At 37.7% G+C, this 24122-nt stretch overlaps 1 protein-coding gene across 10 annotated transcripts in view; it reads right to left on the bottom strand.

Annotated features, from left to right (window-relative positions):
• Positions 1–24122, bottom strand: part of LOC105451981 (rap guanine nucleotide exchange factor 2-like) — a 114517-nt gene that overhangs the window by 20352 nt on the left and 70043 nt on the right. For 8 of the 10 annotated variants that reach the window (XR_974651.1, XM_011692742.1, XM_011692738.1 and 5 more), the window contains exons 2-3: positions 16817–17347; positions 12924–12999 (exon numbers count right to left, since the gene is read on the bottom strand). Coding sequence is in view for 9 of the 10 variants with exons in the window: in XM_011692742.1 (XP_011691044.1) it covers positions 12924–12999; positions 16817–17124 (384 nt within the window). In the remaining variant the exon portion in view is untranslated. The remainder of the gene's footprint in view (positions 1–12923; positions 13000–16816; positions 17348–24122) is intronic. The other 2 variants (XM_011692736.1, XM_011692739.1) reach the window with 1 other exon arrangement.

The following is a 24122-nucleotide window of genomic DNA, read 5'->3' as shown; positions in this document are numbered from 1 at the left end:
CGGGACGAAAGTTCAATTTCCATAGACGATCGATCGCTCGAGCGACACGACATTCCGATTCGGTATTTTGCACGGTCGCGTACATCGTCGCGATAAAAAAAGTAGTCCGACGTGTATAGTTCGTTATATCGCATGAAAAATGATATAATACGTTACTTGCACATTTTTCCGAATGATTCAAACATATTTATTTTGTTCCACATAATCATTAAAAAAAATTGCAAACTAATCCGATATTATGTCAACATGAACGTTTTTGTACAATAACTGTAACCAAATGGCACATTTTACAATTATAATCTCCCGCCTTTCTCTTCTTGCTTAATAACTTGATTCTAAAGGCAGGCGCAATATTCGTAATCAAGTAATCAAAAGCGTAACGCAATCGTGACGCAATGTATAAACGAACGAATGCAGAATGTGCATGCGTTTGACGTAACGACTGAATTGTAAACAATTACCGCATGTTAAGTATGAATGCAAAACAATAGCGAATTATTTAAACAAAAATATTTTATGATGCGTTTAATTACACTGCATTCAGCGCGGTGAAAAATATGATCACGTTCTCATCAAATTTCATATACTCAATTCCTGTTAATTAATAAGTCCAGTACAAATACACATGTCTTTTAAATCATAAAAATATATATATAAATTAAAGATACATAAAAAATGTGTAAATAATAAATAACAAAAAATTTAAACATTAAATTAAACAATCGATGTTTTATTAAGGATAAAATCCTTACAAAAATTAAAAAAAAATATTTAAAAAAATGCATTCTTCCTACAATTAAACGAACATCGTATCCTATTTAATAACTCCGAGAAAATAAATTTTACTTATTTATACATTATTCATTTAAAATTATGTAGAGAAATGATTAACTATTTAAAAAAATTATCAATGCAACAAATAATGCACATCACCTCAAACGATTATTAAAATGAAGCGTAGGTATTGAAATATTATTTCGAAAAACGTTATTTGCTCCCAGTGTTGTCCATTTTTCGCGAACAGCTATAAACTATGGTTAAATGAAAAATACTCTCTCAATTATACGCTCTCATTCATTCCGTTTGTCATTCTCCTACATTGTGCGCTCAATCTCTGCGTGGGACCTTCGACCCGCGCGTGTAGGCGGTACATATATCCACGAATACACAACGCGTGTGCATCATACTAGATGTACCTACAATCGCGAGAAGATGTCAATGTGGTTTATCACCTCGTTTTTACGTCGATTTTGATCCGAGCGTTAATGATCTCCTTCGCAGACACATCGCTTGTATCGCTTCACACACAAGGTTATCAACTAATTGTAAGAGGAACAGATACCCTGAATCAAGATATCGGCATGTAATTGAAACTTGATATGAAATAAATGACTGTTTCCTCAACGGAAGAAGATAAAACCAGCGATTAAAATCAAAAGATAAAAGATCGTGCGCCCTATCCGCAGCGGATGTTTAGCATGAAATAAAGAAAAATTTACTCAATTTTATTTTACATATTTTTGTATGTATATGATAATGCTTTCTCTGCGATGTGTATGCATATATTTTCATTTTTATTAGATATTTTTACTTATATATTAATTGACTATTACGATTTAGATAACACATGCACCGAATTTTTGTAATTCAATAACATATTTATATAATGTATATAATATATGTGTGTATATGCGTGTGTATAATATGTTATATTACACAAATTCCGTGCAGGCTGCATAGATTATAATAATCTAAATTAAATTAAATTAAATTAAGAAAAGATCTCTATAATAAAAATGAAAAAATGAATTTATATAATAAGGTAAAAGTCAATAGACTGTGTAATAAATTTGTTTTTACAACTTAATTCTTTTTAAAATGTTTTTCATTAAATGAGATTTAAAACGAAAACGCATTTTATCAGTTGTCGACGCAATTTTCGCGAAAATATTTTTGTTCTCAAATTTCAAAGTAGATATTAAAACAAGTTATAAAAACAAACTTTCATCATATAATTTAGTCGTAATGGATTAGCTTTTCAAGACTTTAAATGAGATGAAGTCTCTTTACCTCGGACAATGCAATCGATAAAGGTCTCGGTGTACCAGGCCAGCTTCTGGACAACGAGCGTCCTTTCCGTTTTCTTACGACGACTCGAGGTCGTCCAGTCCTGCTTGTATGTTTCAACATCGCGAACACTCGGATAATTTAGTCGGAATTATAGAATGTCTGATTGCATACGATATCCATGTGGTTTTTTCACTGCCATTACTACGTAAATCGATCTACGGACGTCATATTTCAATGTGTCAACACACAGGCCAATCAACCATGTGTTACTAGATTCAATGTCTCGCGTATATACGATATTTACTTTCCAACAATTCGCTAATGTTCCCAACAATTTGCCGACACGTTTTCATGTTAATCACTCATTAGACATCAACACTTTGTAGATTTCGGGCCGCACAAAAATCGAACACTGTGCTGTAAGTGTAAACGTCAAATGATCTAGCATGAACGACTAGAATTTACGAAATCACATTGGTAACATACATATATAAACGTCTCATCTATATGCAATCGCAGCGATTCTATCATTTTATGAGCGAGACTTTGCAAACTTAATAATCTCGAGGTCGATGGAATCGACCTCCATAAAATTGTTAATGCGATTATCCTGCTCAAAGATCGTGTTTCGCATTCGATATACACGCGCTCCCATATACATCACGTCTCGTGGAGAACTGAATCGTTCACGATTCTTGAAGAGGGCCAAAGACCGACGTGCTGCGGTCACGTGATTTACGCGCTCAGGAACGTAGAAAGGCTTATCGTATGTTACAGCCAACGTATAATTTTCCTGTCGACACCGGAAATTGAAAAATCTAATATGAAATTAATGGAGAGTAAAAAATTTCATTTTAAATAACTCATAATCGTAAAGAACTTAGTTTATAAATCGGAATAGTCTAAAAATTTAAGAAGCAATTGTAATAATTAATAAATTAATTGAGAAGAATTAAATATATACAAAAATAAAATTACTTAATACATAATAAAGAAATATGATTTTTTAAAGTGTGTTTTATATTTATAAAAACTCTTGATAAATAATAAAATTAAGTATTCCTAGTTCTTCATTCATCAATTTCTTTTTGTTATAGATGTAATTAAAAAGCTAAAATTTTCTTTCAAGACGATAATATTGACTGCTCTTTCTCGAAGAAATGCTAAAAGAAAATAACATTTTTCCAATGCCTGAAAAAAGCATCGAATGTCGTACACACGTGTTCATGAAGAACTGTCACTCCGGATAATTAAAAAAAAAATATAGGACTCATGTTATTTTAAAATTCGATACAAACCACTTGTAAAACGAAGATGAAAAGGCTTTCTCTCTCAAAAGATTTTACGATCGATTTTAGACATGTTTCAAAGATTAGTCAAATTTTGAACTTGATGTGATGACCAAAAAGGTTTCAAATACATTCGCATTAAATAAGTTTAACCTACATCCATACGAAATTTTCTATCTTCGAAATTTCGTCATTTTACACGAAAGTCGCAATCACGCGTAAAAAGTTATTCTTGTGTGATATGTAAACGTATATCTTGGGCTCAATTCAGAGTCGATAAAGCGTTCGTATATATCGTTCGGTTTCATTGGACAATATTACAAAAATTATACGTGATGCCCGCGGTGTACGAGGCCGTCCACAAATTTTGAGACCGCAATTCAACGATTTTTTCGCACATTGTGCGAAAAAACGCGAAGCCAAACGTTGGATAAGATATAAATTACGGTGCATTGCAGGAGCTGAGAAAGGACGCGCTGATGAACGCGGGCGCATAAACTGTCTCCCGAGTCATGTCCTACGAGGAGTCTACATTACACGCGGGCGCGGCTACACACGGATGCGTCCGGCTAAAAATTTCCTTCTCTCTCCGGGACCTCCGCGAGCGAGCGGCACGGTATTCATATAGCGCAGCTCGGCGCCTGTCTACTTTATTTTCGGTTCTTCCTGCGCTCCCGATGCACCATTGCCGTCACGCATGGTCCTAAAAACTCTGGGCGCAAGAAAGATACACGAAACGTCAGCGGAATCCGTTAAAAAAGGAGACACCGTCAGTGGATCATAGAGAAAGACAAAAATAACATCGCTGCATTCCAATCGAACGAGAGGAGAAATTTGCATAGTGCGCAGAAATGAAAGAAGTACCATTTTCAATGTAGGATGGTATGAAGAGATTATCAAAACAAACGATTTAAAGTTATTATAATAACCAAAAGATATGCAGCGAAAGAAAAAGAGTGATAAAGACATTCCTCCAGCGAAGAAATAAATTGGCATTATTTTACAATTGCAAGAAAAATTGAAAAATTTCTTTAAAAATTTTCAAGGTATACAAAATCTATGAATATTTGGCGAAAAATGGCTGATAGTTAAATAACGAGAGAGAAAGAGAGAGAGAGAGAGAGAGAGAGAGAGAAAATGTGCAGATGTTTCAACATAGAAATTGAGATGTATCGAAAGCAATTTAAGTTGCAATTATACAAACTGCTGAACAATTATCGTTAAAAGCTTTATCGTTATTCACGTAGGTTGCGTCTGTTAAATTCTCGCCTTCCGAGACGTACGGCCCACCGGATAGGAAGACGAAACGCTTCCAAAGACTATCGCGCTACCAGGAAGTGTTAGCCGATAGGATTGGCTTCAAAGATCCCTTAGGGCTTCCGAAAAAATCGTTTATCGTTGACGACACGCTGTCAAAGAAATCTATCGGCAAGACACTAACAACGTTTAATGTAATAATTTCCAAAGAAAATCCTACTGCCGCAATCCCATTCTCAAAAATCTATCCAAGACTGCCACAGGATGTTTGTCTTCTCGATTCACAATTGATTTTTGCAAACGCTCCAATCACTTTCTGTCCTGTTAGTCAATCAATCGGCACTTCATATTATACTTTTGATCAACTATATCACGTCCAAAATACAGGCGACAATTCTTGGCGCGTCGCCGACCACGCCGAACGAGAAGCGAGAAGCGACTGTCGCATTCGTCCGGCGTATGCCACGATAAGCATGCTATCTTCTTCTTCACGGATGTTCATTTTTTGTCGCGTGCACGAACACTTAATCACTACTGCAATCGCCGCACGGGAGACAGTTCTATCTTGCGTACAGCAGGGAATGCAATGTCAACCGCTCAAGGGGAGATCGTCCGAGGCAACTACGCGATTCGATTTATGCACCCCGCTCAAAATGGACCGGTAGTATCATTAATTTGCCAATGAGTGTTCATTTGTCGTCATTTTTTGTGAGCTATAACATCCTGTCTGAAGTTTAACATATCTGCTTTCATTAACGAGCTAAGCTTTATAATAAAATCATATGTTTTATCTGATTTAAGTGTACTTGAGTTCTTAACAAAATTTTAATTAAGGAATTAGTTATACAAATAAACATATCTAAAATAAAATTCGCTCATAAAAGTAGAAAAGCCATCGTCATTCTCAAAAGAAGAGAAAAGAAGCATACTTAAGATAAGCCACAGAGCAAAGAACGACGATGTTTACATACATCGATTCCAAGATATTAAGCAATACATCCCGTTATTTATATATACGGATTTCTGGATATACATGTCATCGTTATCGCGTGTTATCGTAACGTTTAAAAAAACGTTCTCATAAGAGTGTAAATAGTTACTGACTTACTCCACGACTTGACTCACGCGCGGTTTTATGCTATACACTATGCACACACGTCCAGTCGTGAGGCATGAATGGGAAGTCTATCGTACGATGCGTGCATATGCACGTACGAACACATACATATTCGCGCTTCGGAGAATCGATATAGTCGATGCATCGACCGCTAGTCAGTAGCCGTATATCGTATGTCGCACCTTCGCCCACGCGCGTCATAGAATCACATGGAGGAATTGCGATAATGTGTGAGCAATGTACAAACGGCTTCCAACAGCGTGTAAGCCCAATCGTAACCCATAATCGGTTGAACGTACCGCAGTAACATTAGCGGCCGTCAATACTTAGAACGTAGGCAGGCAACGACGGGCAGCGACTGGTTGCAGGTGCATCTAAGTAAGCGCCACTTGAGGCACGAGAAGAGATCTGGGTCGTACGACCACGTTACATGCCTTCGTTCGTTGACGACAGCTTGCCTTTATCGCACATAACATCATTCCAAGATCATCGAATGATGTTATGTTCATAAACGGAGCGTGGACGAAACGTATGATTATATATGAATCAGGAATAAGTATGCGTCGTTTCATTCCAAGTTTTTAGAACGGTGCTTTAAAATGTAGCGTTAGTAGAAACGAATAAATGACAGGGATAAAAGAATTATTCGAAACAGTTAGAATCTGTTCATATTTACTATTTACACGTTAAACTAATTCCGACGTTTCCGGAAAATTACGCGTCGCAAGTCTGAGAATAATACGATAAACGATATATTTGTGAGCCACGTGCTCATTGAATCGCACGAAGAAGTTGCAACATGTGAGTACGAGATAACGGAAAATAATTCCGTGATTTAAGCTGAGGAAATTAAAGATGCGTTTCAATAATGAAAAGAGATAGCGTACATTCTGCGCCGGAAGTGTGTCGACTTGGAATGCGCGTTTAAAAGAGGCCAGAGAATACGATACTCACGGACAGGTCGCGAATGAATTCAAAGTGTACCAATAGTTTCGATTGTCCTGATTAATAAGGTTTTACCGATAAGATGATTATTCGTGCGGTCAACCTCGGAATATAAATTTATATATTATTATATTACAAAATTAAGTATTAACAAAAGTTGCTTAAAGAATTACTTCAAAAATATTTAGAAAATTGTAAAAAAAATCTTGTTAAAATATTTATATTCTTTTTATATACTACATTACAAAATATTCGGTAAAAGGATGACCAAAACGAATCCACGCTGAGATTCACGAAAATGCAATGCCAGCCAAACTTGTATCACGCAGTCAAGAATTTACGCAGCCGAAATGCGTTTCTATTCAGAAGAGACGCAAACTTGAATCGCGCAGACGTCCGACGGAATTTACAAGCGAGAGAAAAAAGGCGACATGCGGCTCTTGTAGCACGGCCTCCGCACATAAACCGGGGTGGGGAAGGGGAGAGGAACACACGTTGTCTGGACGGGGATTTATTTTCGGAGCGGATCTGGTCGCTTTCTTTCGCTTTTTCCGTTTTTCCGTTCTGGTGAAACCGGCACAAGGTTTAACATTTTTGCCGGTCCGAGAAATCCCGCGTTCCGTCCGTCGTTCTCGCGCCACGATTCCGGGAAATATTAGCCATAACGAACGAAAAACCGTATATGCTTACGTTACAGCTAATGAGGCTCCTTTGTACTGACCGGTATGTCAACCAAGCTTGCTTTCAAAATAGGTCGGCGTTACAGACGCCGCTTTGTCACCCTACTTGACATTTTCTGTCGCCCCCGCAACTGCACAAAGTATAAACTATAAAAGAACTATACTCTCCCCTTCAATATTATAATTTATAATTGAGTTTTAACTACTACACAATTTGTAAGCCGTACGATATTCTAACATGAGATCTAATGTTATATTCGTTTTGGAACTATGTATCATATTATAAATTAATTACGTAAAAATTACGTGCATAAAAATATTTACATAATTGCGAGATAATATTTTCGTTAATAAAACTATAATATATATATTGGCAATTAGAAATTAGTGTTATTAATACGGTATATATATATAATGGGAAATGCCAGAATGTCAAAAGGAGAAAGGGAAGAGTCAACATGTGCCATAATTGAAATATCAACTATGTTGCGATAAGCTAGCATATCTCACAATAACAGCAGAGTAAATTCCAATACAGTATCAGACCGCTGTTGAATATAACAAGTATGTCAAAGGATAGAAGGTGCAGTTAGAGTTCGGCCCGGTTCAGCCAAAGTATGTCAAAATATATCCAAGCAAATCGTATCCTCGAATCTGATCGGATCTCGGACTTCACATCTTACACCAAAAATCAATTATCATAATAATGTCGCTGGATTTGGTTGTACTATGATATAAAAAAACGATAAAGCATCATAGAGATCTTCAATACATTTGTGTGTGTGTGTGTGTGTGGGGGGGGGAGGGGGTGTAAAATTCTGTCATATATATATAAACTTAATATATTACTATAATTATATTATTCTATATTATAAATTTCTTCAAAGTTTTAAAAGGAACTTGTATAAAATTGAGTTAAGTCGCCTTTATACGAGTTTTGCTTGTTTAATATGAAAATCTCATTTAGCGTTGCATGAATATTAAATAGCTACATTTAACGCTAAGTACACGTCGCGAATAAATATCCTGCAGAAAAGCCCCTTCGTGGACAGCAGCGGGTGTTAAAAGTCTGAAGATAAAACTGAAATCTGAGTAATACCATGACGAGTCATGGCCCCCGATTATACTTAAACTTCCTGTACGCAGAGATCCCCGTAATGAATCCTTATCCAGAGGCGCTTACGCATGGCGGATGTGGCATCGTTCGCCACGAATTTTACGTAAATGCGCGGGTATTTATATCAAATTCTCGTGGCCATATATTTATGATACAACCGCTATTGGTTAAAAAAAAAAAAAGGAAACACTATATATGACAACTTGATATCGACATGAATTCGGAAAATGCACGATTTACTCCCCGAGTTATCCACGGAAAGGTGGCTTGGCGCGGGGCTTGTTCGCATCTGGGTCGGTGAGAAATAATCGTGGGACAAAGATCGCAATTTGTATAATTGCATAATTGGGTGCACGGAGCGTGCGCATATGCACGGAACGGACCGGTACGGAAATTATAGCAACACTGCAGTCGTGCGCAATTATTTTTTCTATTACGTCTATCACTGTTACCGCGCGTATCAACGTACTTTTTGTATCGTTTGTAAATGCATGCGCACAGGATATTTTTCCACCGGATAGCCCAGCACTAGTGACGGTTTGCACGGCAAAGCGAGAGAAATGTACGCTATCGGAAACGGAGTAATGCTTGTTGAGCGGATTATTCGCGGCACAGCGGTATTATAGCTGCAACTTGTTGGTCTCCGTATAAGCGAAGTTTCCGTATTTGTTCGTTCCGTATATAGCGGCCGTAATGATCGATTCGCCTCCGGTTATCGGTTTTCCTATGGAAATTGGCCTCGCCGATGCGCGCGTACTTTTCCGCGTAAATAGGAGATTTCCCTTTGAGGGATAACTTTCCGTTCGCATGCGAAAAGCGTTATCATCGTGTCGGAAGTTACGTTGTCTCCCAAACCTAAATGACGATTTACTCTCTCGATAAACGGTACAACGGACAACGAAAATTGCTCATGGCTTCGTTTTAATTATCGTTATTCTCCAATAACGAGAATCTCGTGCAACTTCTCCTGGATGCACAGATGTATAACTTTTGCGAGTATCGGTCGATCATCTCATAACTGACTCCCATAACTTTAATGAAATGACATTCTTTCTTGTATTTTACGAATGTGTTCAATTTTTAACGACTACAAAAGATTCTATCCGTTTGGAAGACAAAACAAAAATTTTATATACATATAAAATATGTATTAAACATTATCCTTAATAAAATTTTAGAAAACATTAATAAAATTGACAATGTTATTCATCTGTGATTTTTCAGTTAACGATGTGTCTTTCATTCTGCTGCGTGTGAATGAGTCGTAATCAGCGATCAAGTTTCACACAAGGAACAAAGACGATTTAGGTATCATAAACGCGACGTCAGACGCCGCCGTGCTTCCAGGCGGCCGACGTTGTTTCGTCATTGAAGATAAGCTTCTTGAAAACTGCACGCGCTCGCGAATCGAAGGATGTACGGGAGAGATGTGCTTGGTTATGCAATTAATGCCCGCATCCTGCACGATGTAGCGCTCCGTTTACGTTCCAAGCAACATGTTCCACGAGTATCTAATACCATTTTCTTAGCTTAGCACAAAACAAATAGCTCTCATACGCTAACTGTAAAATTAATATTGAACGAAAAGGAGGTAAAGAAAACAATCGCGCGAATAAAATAGCACGAAGAATCATCGGAAGATTATTCTCAGTTGTTTGTAACTCGGATTGCTGGCCCTTTGACATTTAAGAAACGATACGTCCAAAATAATTAATCGAAAAATCCGGTGTTGACAGAGAAAGAGAGAGAGAGAGAGAGAGAGAAAGATATATCCGAGTTTCTAACATCCATATAAAATACGCATTTATATATACTTTTTTTAGCATCAGACATCAGAGTGCGATATTTGTCCGCAAGTAGACGCCATGGCGATGATTAATCTTCATCCGTAGCGTCGAGCGGCGGAACCCCGCACAATGAGCTCTCGGGTGGCGCGTGTGAGCGAAGTGATGGCAGGGATAAAGTGCCACGGGAGGAAGGTTAAAGGTCAGACGTCCAATTCGCATACAGGTCACAGAGTCGCCCGAGGACACACGTGAACTCGCGTGTATCACCTGCCATGATGTCGATATTTTTTCCGACATTGCATGAAAGAAAAAATTCAATTCATCGGCAAACACGTGTCCGAAACTTGTCAAAACCGATAAATTTTGCTATCTTTACGATAAAATCTTTTCGTCGATATTTCGCATCTCGCATGCGTGTAGAAATATTAAATAAGTCAAAGTCATCAATACTTAATATTTTTTTAGAGATATCGTTGATTTGCATAAGCTTGCTATGGCTTTTTCTTTAAAATATATTGTAAAAGAATTGTAAAAAATATTCGTAAAAACAATAAACATAAAAAGCAAACTACATTGTGTTATTAAATTCTATAGTAAACTGCGTTATTTTATTTCTATTACATGAAAAAATATCAGGTTATAGATGGAAAAGGTCCCACGAGACGGGAATCCATGTGTTCAGTCCGTTGAACGTGAGTAAATTTTATAATTAACGTTTCGAAATAACAGCTCGTGCAAAACGAGTGTTTCGCACTGCGAAATTTCAAAGTTCAATGCGGCGGCAAACAATATGCGTGGTTATTACCGAGCGACGTAACCATTGGTAAACTCTGTCCCGGCTAAAGCAAAATTGGGTACAGAGTGCGTCGATTAATACAAAGCTCGGATACGAATTGTGTTCGAGTAAGCCGGGCGCGTAATTGAAAGCAGAATCTGATTGATATTGAACGCAGAACTAAACCAGTTCAATCCGATAGACTATATCTATGTTCTTCTGATACAAACATACAACTCGAATATATTTAATGTAACGCTAATATAATACGCTAATATTTCTTACAAATTTTACAGATTTAAATTAAAAATAAAAGTAAAAGTATTGAAATAAATTTTACAAAAAAAATCTTTTTTATGAATCAAGAATCAAAGATTAGAAAGTGGATATTAATTTTTTAAAGTCATTTAATTCTACAAGTTACTTTACGCTAAAAAAAATTTTTTCTTTTAATAATTTACTACAATAAAATTAACGATGCAATGTAAAAAATAATTTGTACATAAAAAGAAAAAATAAATAAATAAAAAATATAATTTTCTAAGTACAAATAGTTCAAAATATTTTTCTTGATTATATTTTTTAATATAATTATCATAATATGACTTAATCGACTATCAGCAAGTAATATCATGGAATTTGTCGGTAAAGAAGTTTAGAACGCGGTTACAGATGGCAGCTCGAATCAGAAACTTAATTTTCTGTCCACATAGTGTAATTAGAGATGCGAACCAACGTTTCCAACAACTTCGTATGCTCGAATAAAGTTCACCTGCAATATCAGAACATTCCGTGCAACTCTGCAATTAATGTTGCAACTACAAACGTAATTAAACCTGGCTTACGCGATGGTCGTTTCACATTTTCAGAATGATTTAATAAAAACGCGCGAAGCACGATCCGAAAGAAAATATCACATATTGCAGTGACATTCCACATTTCCTTTACAGGAAAATTCATAACATTGATTCAATTATTTATTAATTCATTTCATTTTCTATAAAGACTTGTTACGAGTATATAATCGATTTTTAGATTCTGTGCAAAATAAAAAAGTGCTTTATTCATAATAAAAACAAAATCGATAAGAAACGAGACAATCTGTTAAACAAATTTTTATAAAAAATAAATGATAAAATCTAAAATATATTATGTTTAAATTTCATTTCGATTGACGACATCTCTTTCATTCGGCTGAAAATTTATAAATTAAGAATATAGAATCAGTTGAAAAAACTAATTGCAACGTTTTTGTCGCAAAAACTTTGTAAATATCCCAAGTATCTTAAAAAAACTTTCTCTGAGATTCACGATTTAAAAAAAAAACAACAGCAACTTTCGTCGAGAAGTTCGTGATCGTCAGTCTCGCACGTTTAAGAGTTTGCCCTAATTTTGGCACGTTGAAAATCGACCGCCGCTGGAAACGAAATAAAGCGAGCTAACTATGGGAGCATGACGGGGGATTCCAAAACTCTTCTCAACCTGAGCATAATACCAAGAGAGAAACTATCGATTAACTGTCCGCCACGTTGTGTCTCACGAGCGTCCGGAGCGCATTGTCTTTTCGCCGCGCGATATCGCCGCTTATGCCGTATTTCGCGTAGCGTGGCACTCGGAGAATATCCCGTAAACGCTCGTCACGACTGTTTCGCGTTCCGCGGTAAACCGACCAGAAAAAAAAAATTACGCTTGCTCGCCCAGTTTTGATTGAAACTGAGTGTGCGTGTGCACGGAAACGCGGGTAACTCGCTCTTTCGTAAAACTGAATAAATAAAGCGTTCCTTTGTGGCTAAACTTTCTCGAAAGCATTAACGATCCAGACATTCTCTTCCATCGTTTCTTCTTCCGTCTCACTTATCGCAAATACGAAGCAAAAATTTACTTACGACAATCATCTCGGAGGGCTCGAGGACGAAGCATTCGTTGGGTCGCCTGGCGCTGCCGCCCGTCCGCTTCCCGAAGCTGCAACAGCAATAAAAAAACATTTTTCGATAACAAAAATTTATCACATTCTATAGATATCATTACATATTTTCTATATAGATTTTTAGATTTATTTATATATTTATGGGATTTATGGAATCCGTAAATATCTCGCGTTAAAATTTATTAAATAAATCTGGAAACCAATTTCATAAATCTCTTAATATCAAACAGTTCAAAGTGAATAGTTAAAAGTTTGCTTCGAGAATAAAATTCTGCATAAAAAGAGAATAAAGTACATGATAAAAAATTTCTTTAACTTGTTTTTTTTCTTATTTATTTGAATCGTTAACATACAGATCGATAACGAGTACGAGTCTGGGGCGCGGTTGTGCGTGTGACTAATCAAATTCTGTAGTACAAATAATTATACTTGATAGCGATTTCCAAAATTTGATTAGATCACACGCACAACCGCACCCCAGACTCGTGTCCCAGATTCGTACTGGCTATCGATTTATAACCATAGAAAAAGTATATTTGCCTGAATATCAAAGCAGTAGCAGCATTTTATCAAGAGTCAATAGTCTACTAACCGGCTACTTTTGAATGTCGTATAGATATATTTCATCTATGGAGATAAAAAGGGGAGTCTCAAAAATTCTTCATATAAACCCCTCAATTTCATATCGTTTCAAATCGAACAATACAAGGGTGTTCGCACGCTCGTGCAAACATCTATTATTCCGTGACGCCATTCTACGCCCCAGCATTAACTTCTACGACCAATATTGGGTGCTACGACGCCATCGACAGATGTTCCCCATCGAAAAGGGCACTCCTCAAATTAGCTATAAAAGCGCAACGGCTCAACCAATTTTCGGCGATATAGGAAAATCTGCGGTTATATATATATATGGAATGGGAGCCACCGAAATGTGATTGCCCAAATCGAAATCGTTTTTCTTGATAGTATTATAGGATGACATCAAACCTCTCCATATCGTGGTTCAACTTACAATTAGTGAATTAAGAGAATGAAATCTTTATCGATTATTCGAAATTAAGTAAATATTAACGAAAGAAAATATCCAATGTTTTATCTAATGTAGATTATATAAAATATAATGTCAATATTTTATTCGTTTTAATATAGAGATACTATGAAAAACTATAAAACAAAATAAAAACAAAACATTCACACAAATTAAAGGACAATAATTAAATTGTTCATAAAAAAATGTTTTCTTCTCGTTTTCAAGAGCGTTTTGCTTTTTCACACTTGGAGATATCATTTACTACGAAAAGTCTTGTCAATTTAACGATGAGAACCGCGAATCGAACATCGATGCTCGACCGACCAAGAATCGGAAAACCGAGATGGCGAGTAAGGGAAGGGGGGAAAGAGAGGTTGCAGAAGGCCGTAAGGTTGTCGAAGGCTGTTGACCCGCGTGTTATCCCGCTCCTCCCTCGACTTAAACACACAAGCGAAGCCGCGATGCGTAACGCACGCGTAACGCATGCGTAACGCATTGCTCGTCCTGTGTGTATGTGTGCATGCGTGCGTAGGTGTATGTGTTCATATGTGCATTTGTATATCAGAAAATTGAATTCGACATGGATGACGCTTCTCGGCTTCTCCGTCTCTTAAGCCCATCGCGGGTTAACCCTTAAACGTCGCGTTGCTCGCGTTCCGCTTCCTCAGGATTATAATTATTTCGTTAAGTATCTAGGTCATCCGTTTCTGCATATGCGCCGACATTTCCGCCTCTACTTAGAGAGAACGATCGATCTCGTCGAAAATATTTATTGAACTAATTTTGATTACGGCCGTGCGCTAATTATTATTTAATCGATATTAAATGAAAGATGACTTTGATAAATTAAAAACTAGAGTGAAATTAAATTACGAAATTCGCGAAAATATAAACGAAGCAGTTTTAATCCTAAAGTATATTCTATATCTAATTCTGTAATATTGTTGATATTTTAAAACTATGTTGAGAAATGAATTTCATACATTTGATTTATTTGGCGCTCTAAATTGATTGACATTTTGACAATGGAATATTCATTCAGCTCACATCAAACGGTTGACAAATACGATAAATCCCTCTTCAGTTTTATTTATATATAAATATAATCTAAAAAATGTTTATATAAGAATAATAAATGTTACGCGTGGAATACAGGTCTCGATAAAGCGATAGATTGGAATAACTTTCTATATGGTGTATGTATACGTTTTATATACATGGTGTACGCACGCACACACACATAATAGAAAAAGAGAACTACAAGGTAACCGAATACAGAAAGCGAAATTTAACAGAAACGGTACCGATATTTCCAACGGTTTAGCAAGCGATTCACCATGTACCTTGCAGCTTGTTTTCCGCCAACGTTCGTAACGGAAGCAATCAAAGCGCCGCGCGCGTCACATCGAGTGTCGCGTCCGCTTTATTCCGCAACGGCGTGTGAAGCCTCGGCGCAAACTTTTGTCCGGTCATGCCTTTCTGTTCCCATTTCCCGAAATACACCCGCAGGGGACGCTCGTTATAATTCGCTCTGATCTTAACGGGGACCGACGGCGTAGCTGACCATCTCATTGTCGACGATCCCGCATACTTAAGTGTTCCTTCTTTCGCTTCCTCTCTCCCTCTCTCATTCTCACTCCCCAATAACGTCCATTTCGCGAATTATCCGTGCCATTTCACAACACTAGCCGCGTGGATCCACTCAACGTAATGAAATATTTCTATGACGTCGTTAGGGCTATTACCCTTCCTATTATCCTTTCTTTTTAATCTTATTCACCGCATTATTAGGCTTCTCTTTCACGCGGCCGAAAGCGCAAAATTGTCCTTCAACAACTTCCGCTAGAGGCCGGTTGAATATCTTTTTGTAATATAGTAATGCAATATACTTATTTTATTTATTTAACTCTGGACACATTCTGATTTTGAGACCTCAGTGAAATTTCAAAACTCTATTATTGATAGAATTAGTAAATAGAGGAGTCATCTGTGTTTCGATACTTATTATGATATTAGACTTATATGAATCAGAGATAGAGAGACGTATTTCTTAGTTCATTTACGATCAATTAGAAAAAATTAATCAAAATACGATAATTTTCTCGAGCATTATAATGAAAAACTCTAGACCCCTGTGGTAAACACGTATACGAAAAATATCTATATAGGATTAAAAATATCTTGAGTTTAAAAGCAATTTTAAACGAAAGGAATTTTTTAGAATTTAGTATACAATTACACAAGACATTTTCATTCAATAATTTGAAACTACCAGGTTTGTATCTACATCTGAGAGAGAGAGAGAGAGAGAGAGAGAGAAAGAGAAAAGGAAAGAGATAAGAAGTTATCTATATTTCGTAATAGAAACCGAGATTGTGGTTTGAACTACTTACTTATCAACTTACAGAAATGAAAACAACAGGTAATTCAGACACATCATTCATGTAAAACAGATAATTCATAATCATGCAAGATATAATAACAAGAATGACTTTAAATTATACGCAAATGAGATTATGCAAATAACGCTTGCTTTCCTAATAGCTTATGTATATACCAATAGCTAGAAATATACCACTGTTAAAGGATCTGTCATTATTAATAATTATTTTAATTCATTAAAGTTACTTGCGATCAGTTACTATCAATAAAAAATTACTATAAATTTCTTTGCTTCTAACTTTCCATGCAATGTGAGAGAATTTATATATGTATATATATTCTCCTGTCATATCGTAATTATGACAATGCTATAAGCAACAAGTAATTTTCGCGATTGAAAATCGAAATTTCCTCAACGTAATCCTGCGAGGACTCACCACACAGAAAATCTTCTCCTAGGAAATGCGGGTGGTGGCGGTGGCTGAGCTCGATGAGTCCTGTCAACGGACTCGCTCCTGAGGGCTTGCACCGCCTTAGGCACGGCCCTGAAGGGCTCCTGACAGGCTTTCGTGACTATGCCGCCGTTCCCAACGCCATCGTTGAAACTGCTCGTGCCACCGCCACCGCCACCGCCGCCACCACCACCATGGAAGCTGTTCCATCTCCTCACCGGGCCCCTGTTAGCGCCGTGATAGCCGCCATTATGGCCACCTGGACCGCGAAGCTGGCTGGTGTGCTTGTGCATCCTCTCAGTGATCTTTTCGCCAGGACGCACCAGGTTCGTCCATCGTCTATATCGTGATCATACGCGTTCGCATGAATCGGCTATATCCTCCATGACTTTTTATCATCTTCTCTTCAGCCGTTTAGAAACTTTGGAAATATCGAGCGGCACGGCGAGAATTCAAAATAAATGCTTCTGTCCTCAAAACGGATTACGCCGGCTTGGTAGTTCCATAAGTAACGTTCTAAAGTACATCGGTATTCTTAGAGTTGCGTTCGGATTCGAAGATCAACGAACCAGCCATCGATCGTTAATTTCAAACATTAATTACGTTACGTTGTGTCTAAGATTCTGGACCATTGTCTCGGGTGCATTTATTAATACATAACATAGCTACGACAGCTAATCAGGCTCTTCTCTTTTTGTAAAAATTTTCTATAAATGTTCTATATTTAAACTACGTTCTGTAGACGGAAATGTGAAAAAGAATCGAAACAATCACACACATTCTATATAAAAAGCGCAGACAATTCTCACAAGTAGAGAGCGCTATAGAGAGAGTTATAAAGAAGAAATACTGCACAATAATTTTTTTCCCATGGCGCGCGCGTGATATTTGGACCAAGTCGGCGACGAGGTCGAGTAGAGTCAAGTGATTCTTAGTAGCTCTTTTGTACGTGGCTCGCATACTTTTATTACGCGACCTATGGGATTCGATCGACTTGAAGACTAACGGCGTCGCGATGTCGTCTGCCGTTTCTTTTGACCTTATCAAGCCCGTACGTTTGCGCGGAAACACGATAACGGAGAGAAGGGTTTACGTCGGCGATAAAATCCTGGTAAGTATAAAAGGGAATAGAATGTCGCAGACGTAACGATAGCTGCGGGCTATCGTATCAAAGTGCGATAAGCGCGGTGCATCCCCTTCTCAAATTTCGGCAGCGTCGAAGGTGCGGTGTTGCAAGGTATATATTATATATTATTACAAAGAGAAAGAGATTTTTTCCTATCGTGATGATTATTAGAAACTGTAACTGATTCTTGCCTTATTATTTAATATAATTTCTACACATGACTTCTTTATTTATCAATATTTTGGAGTTTAACAAATGATTTATAAAAACAACAGAACAAATACAAAAGGAATACAAAAAAAGTTTATGCGATACATTTTTTTATTTACATTTTTTGTCCATAAAAGGGAATTTATTTTCGCGCAGATAAAAATTTTGCTGCTTATAAATGGTGATGTATTGAAAGCACTTGAAAAAAATAAAGCTATACTTACAATTAAATAATTCTTTTACTTTCGTATTTTTACTGAACCCTCTCTACGGCTATCGTGCTTTTTATTCTGTTCTTCTATGGTTCAACGCGCGCGCATCATTCAAGGCATCATTATTCATTTGACAATCTGCCAAGGGCCGCACCCCAACGACGATTTGTCATGATACGTCGATAAAAAAAACCGACGAACTCCGCTGTCCAATAGAACGCGCTCGAGTGATACGCAGCCCACGAACGCGGTGCTTTTATGCCGTTCTACCATTGGAATCATTCTTTTTTCGTGATTTCGCGGAGACTTGCCGACGTTTCGTATCCGTGGGAAAATCTTCGTAACAGCGTGCAATCCGACGCGCAAGAAATCCCGGCGGAAGAATAGGTTTGGAGAGTAGATAGGCCTCCCCCGACCGAGTGTAGAAATTCAGTAAGCTTACGGAAGCTCTTGAGCACGCGCTCGAGGAGAGCGGCTCGTTTTCTCCTCTCGTCACTCTCGGGAAAAGGCGTGAGAGAATCGTCCGGTACAATCGCGCGCTTTTTTCACGATGGAACGAAAGCCACAACTGATCAATTCGCTCACGTTACGCAACATAAGTCTTAACACGATTATCCGCCAAACTCGCAAGTAATAGTCAACTCCGAATTGGAGTCGGCTCTGAAGTTGTCAATTTAAAAATTTCAGGCTCAACGTGGAATATATCCTTTTAAACTACTTCAGCTACGAACACGCGAATAAAAACTCTTTGTGTGAGAGAGCGACACGAATTGTCTTAATGGCAGAGACAATGTGCTTCAGGTAGCTCGTTTTATAGTAACTCAACGGGAAATAGAAACAAGAGAATCTCCAGTTTTACTACTTGGACGTTGTACGTATAATTCCGTACGGAGGAGACCTCATCCGGTTGTATAGCTATATATTTCACTTTCTGTTGTGTGAAATTGAAATAAGTTATTCGCGTATTCGAAAAGACAGAGAAAATATTTATGTATCGCACATTTATTATAAGTTTAGTAAGAATAGTGAACACATACAAAAAATAAAAAATAACGAAGACTCGAAATATATTAAATTTATACATTTATAACCATCGCGCGAAATATCACGAATTTGTAATATCCTTCAAAGTAATATATATCAATAAGCTAATCTCTCATGGAACTACATAAAACATTAATTGCATATCTACGCTTGTAACATTAGAGGTCAATCTAAAAGACTTACTGCACGAATGCTAAGAGAGAAATGAGAAACTCAAGGTGAATATAAGAAGCGCGTGAACCTAATCGGCGAAGATGGCAATTAACGAGATGATGGCAGACGAACGGCAGGAAAAATTTCCATTTCCAGCGGAACACGCAGAGCGTGCCTTCCGGTACAGCGATCCAGCGGCGCGATTATTAGTTATATGTTAGTTATGTGTTGGTACATATCCACCCCACACATGCTTTCTGCCTCGCTGCCACGAACGAAAGTCTGCTTTGCGAACAACGTAGTGTACACGCTTTATGACGCGCAACAAAAGAGGAAAAAATTCCGAAAAACAGTATCTTCCGAATTATAACTAGGAAGTAATTATAAAATTAATCCCTGTCTAATATTTTCTCCAAACTTACGTCAGCAAGACCAGCTGAAAGGCAATCATTTTATCAAATAACGGATTTCAAACGGAGTACGTTCATTTATTCGCTTTATTACTTAACGGAACCCTGCTTTCTTTCACTTATGTAAAAATTTCTCATCTATCATGCTTTTATGCGGCTACACTAATTAGATATAACAACTTCCCTTTTTTTTTAATTAAGAACGAGAGCCCATCAATCAGAATTTATGGGATATAACATTAAAACAATATGAATATTACTCATATTATTTTATAATATGATGAATGAGGAAAATCACTAAATCTAATTAGATTATTATTTATCGTAGATAATAGACCTAAATAAATATGCGACACACATTCAAGTTCAGGAACTATCTCATGCATAAATAGTTCTTTTTCTCAAAATATATACTTCCAAAGATACGCAAATTCTTCAAACTTTATCGTCCACGAGATTTAATAATTATTCCTGGACGACTGACTGAGTGATTATCGAGCTCAATGGGTTAAGAAAACAATCGCCTGTTGCTATTGTCGACGATAATAACGGATAGTCTTTGTGACGACAATGCGGCACCGTGTAACAAAAGAGCCGCGAGATCGGAGAAAACGGTAATAGTAGGCGAGCACCGAGAAGAAAAGGACGAAAGGAAATGGGGTAGAGATGAAGTGAGACGGAGGAAAGTCGGTAGAGAAGAAGATCCTTGCCATACAAGGACGACAGACTCGTCCATTGTTGCTGCACGCCCTAATCCCAGCGATCCGCGCGCAAGTCTCTCACTGCGCTTCTGCTAACGAGCACCATTCCCATAAGTCTTCGCTACCGACTACGTTCTCGGTAGCTGTTCCAGGAGAGGACGTTCGGCGATGCTCGTTAAGTGCATAGCTTCGCGTTTCGATCAAAGTTTATGCCGCTGCTTGCGCGGATTTCGAACGCGCAGCTAATACACCTTGAGCTTTCAATACAATGTTAAGTAACAATCTACAAGTTGTAGAAGCAAGCAACATGTGAAAAAATTTAATTGTGAGCAAATATGATGTACTACTGTTTCATATATCTCTCGAATCATTTCTCAAGTTGTTAACAAATAAAAGATGTCACCTTTTTATTTCTGATAAAAATAGAAAAAAATGTAGTTTAAGATTGTTATGTAACTTTCCTTTCTTTACGAAGTTTACAATATATATTATTATTCATCATAAACGTTTCGATCAACTTTATCTCTTCTGCAGAGATACGTAAAGTTTTATTCAAAAAATATCTCAAAAAAGTATTATATATTTTTGCTTTCGACTTTGCAACTTTTTCAAAATCTTAATTTTTTAAATAATTTTATATGATTAAAAATGGGCGGCAATTACGACTGTCGGGAGCACCGAGGCGCGAAGCGCGGCAAACGCAGAGATGTATGGAAAGTGCACGCGCGTCGCGTTGGTCACCGCGTGTAAAGCCGTAAAGCTATAGCAGCCGCCCTCGTTTGACCAGGTTTTCAACTCTCTAGAGCCGGCCTTTGTCGGAAGCTGAAAATCCGCATGTCTCTTCTCTCCTCTCGTCCCGTCATCGCGCACGAAGAGAGGCCGTTCCGCCCCCTCTCGGACTCGTTCGCTCTCGTTAACGGAAACGCGTATCGTAATTCGAATCGTGACCATAAATATGCACGCGCGCATGCATATATGTACGTGCATGCGTGCGTGCTCGCGTACGTGTCACGTTCGGCGCGTGCGTCTCTCTCAGGTTCTCTCGGCACGCCGTTGCGTGCGATGCAACCTGTGCAACTGCGACACACCGCTCGCTCTCGATGCACCGTCCGTTACGAAATGTACACGAGATCCGCAGGAGTATCCGACATGTTTAGAACGCATACGCGTTCATCTATTAACTGTCTTATTTAAAAAATGTAAAAAAGTTCTTTTCTTTCTTCACTTGAAAAATTTCTTATTGTTTCATAAAGAATGTCGTGTACGAAACGATCTTTTACACCATAAATATAAATTCTTGAATTATTTAATTCATTATTTCCCATTTGCCTTGTAACCGCGATGCGCGTGTGCGTTCCAGATTCTAAATACATTTATCGCTATTACTACTACGATGACTATTATATTACGCCATATATTAGCCATGATAGAAGGACATCGTATCGCTAATAGCAGAGTTAATTAACCAAGGTCGATAGCAATCGATTCTAAGTACCTCGCATCATTATTTCAGTTGTTTCATGACTGGCTTGTAAAATCGAAATATATTATCAGCAAAATTTCAATGTGTTATTTCCTTCCGTTAATTTTTTTTATACAATTTATCTTTGTGAAATCTAAATTATTTTTGACAAAAGGGTTAAAGAATAATTTTTTGAATTATTAACAACAAATGATAATGAAAATATGTAAATAGAAGCTAAATTAATTTAAAGACATACCAAATTATTATTAATTATTAATCAGGGAAACTAATCAATAAAAGAGAAAGGCATAGAGAGAATTGAAGAGAGATTCACAATCTTTTCGTAAAGCCGTAGAAACATCAAGATCGCGTGATTTGATCATTCCAGCACGTTCACCACGAATTCCATCGTAATGGTCTGAAAGGTACAGTTATGAGAAATTGCTGGAGCGATGGATGAAGAGCTGTGGAGAAGCGAAAGGGAAAAAAGCTAAGGGGAGATGAGCGGGATGTGCTCAAAAGGGATGAGATAATGTTCCATGGGGCCCTCCAAGAGGATCTGGTGCCTCTAATATTAGACCGCCGTGTCCTATGAGATGCTTGTGAGACTTTACTGGCTCCAGCGTCTTGCTTCCTTTTATACGCTTCGTAAATAATTAATACTTTATATTTTTTTAACACAAAGCGAGCGGATGATTAATAATTTTTTTTTAATTCTAAGTAATAAATGAAAAAAATGGTATTATCGGTTTTATTTGAAAAATATTGAATCGAAGGGAATTACGAGATTCCAAACGATTCAACGAGAGAATTGTAATTCAGAAATATCCTGCCGAGTAATCCACGCCTTCGCAATTCACTTCGCTTTAAATTTTCCGATAGATCGTCATGTGCGTTTGATCCAATGTTCCAGAATCCTGGAGATGTGATACGTATGATTTACATTTGATCCCACTGTGTTCCGCGGTCTCGTAAATTGTGTGTCAATCACGGATAGCAGTTAAATGTCGAAACCTGGGTAGGCAGCCGAAACGTTAGCCGATAACGACAGGCGACGTGCGCTGTTAAAATGCACAACGTGGGTGAAAGTGGACGCGCGGCTGACACGCACATATACATGTCCGTCGCTGGCAGATCCCATTTTGCCTCACACACGCAGAAAACGTGCGCGCACCGTGAGAGAACGACCCTGGATCGCCTTGGGAGTCGGCCTCCATTGAGAAGTCGTCGCGAGTTCCCACCGGCACCAGCGAATCCAACGAAGGAAAGGTACGAGGGAAGAAACGCGGTGCAAAGTTCAGCGCACCTAAGCCACCGACAAACTTCCTCCTTGCTCGTGTGTGTTTACAATCTGTGACCAATAATCTGTTGCTTCGCGGATACAAAAAATTTCCCCTTCGCGCAGCAACTCCGTCGTGCGATATCGTTCTCTTTTTTTTAATCCGCAAAAGTAAAGACGTGCCATGCAATATTGTACTCCCGGAGAAATTTTTAAATTTTTTCTAAAGTAAAGATTTAATCTTCGAGACTTGCGCGCGTTGTAACTGATTGATATTCGATATTAAAAACATTTCCGTAATTAGATTTCAAATCAAACGCTAGTTAAAATATTTACACCATGTTCCGTGCATATGAAACAGAATTGATTTGTCCACTTTGGTACTCTACGAGAAATTTTGTTTTTTTTATTTGTATTAAGTGGAGAAATTACCATCACAGGAAAAATTCTCCATTAAAAATACCGCTAAAACAAAATCAAACGCGGAGGATAAATGTTTTCTCACGCGATTCTCAGGTATATATTTTCTTCCCATAGATGATTCGGCAGATCTAGGAAAGATTCACCATCTGGAAACACTATTACTATCCTCGACGGCACTTAAGCATAGCGAATGGCCTTAGCATAGCGACTCCGACAGCAACAGCAACAATTTTAACGCGGCTTCCCATTTATTCGCGATGTCGACGCG

This window comes from Wasmannia auropunctata, unplaced genomic scaffold (assembly GCF_000956235.1).
Source record: "Wasmannia auropunctata unplaced genomic scaffold, wasmannia.A_1.0 LD336039.1, whole genome shotgun sequence".
NCBI classification, from domain to species: domain Eukaryota; kingdom Metazoa; phylum Arthropoda; class Insecta; order Hymenoptera; family Formicidae; genus Wasmannia; species Wasmannia auropunctata.
This window is presented reverse-complemented; position numbering and strand designations above follow the sequence as displayed.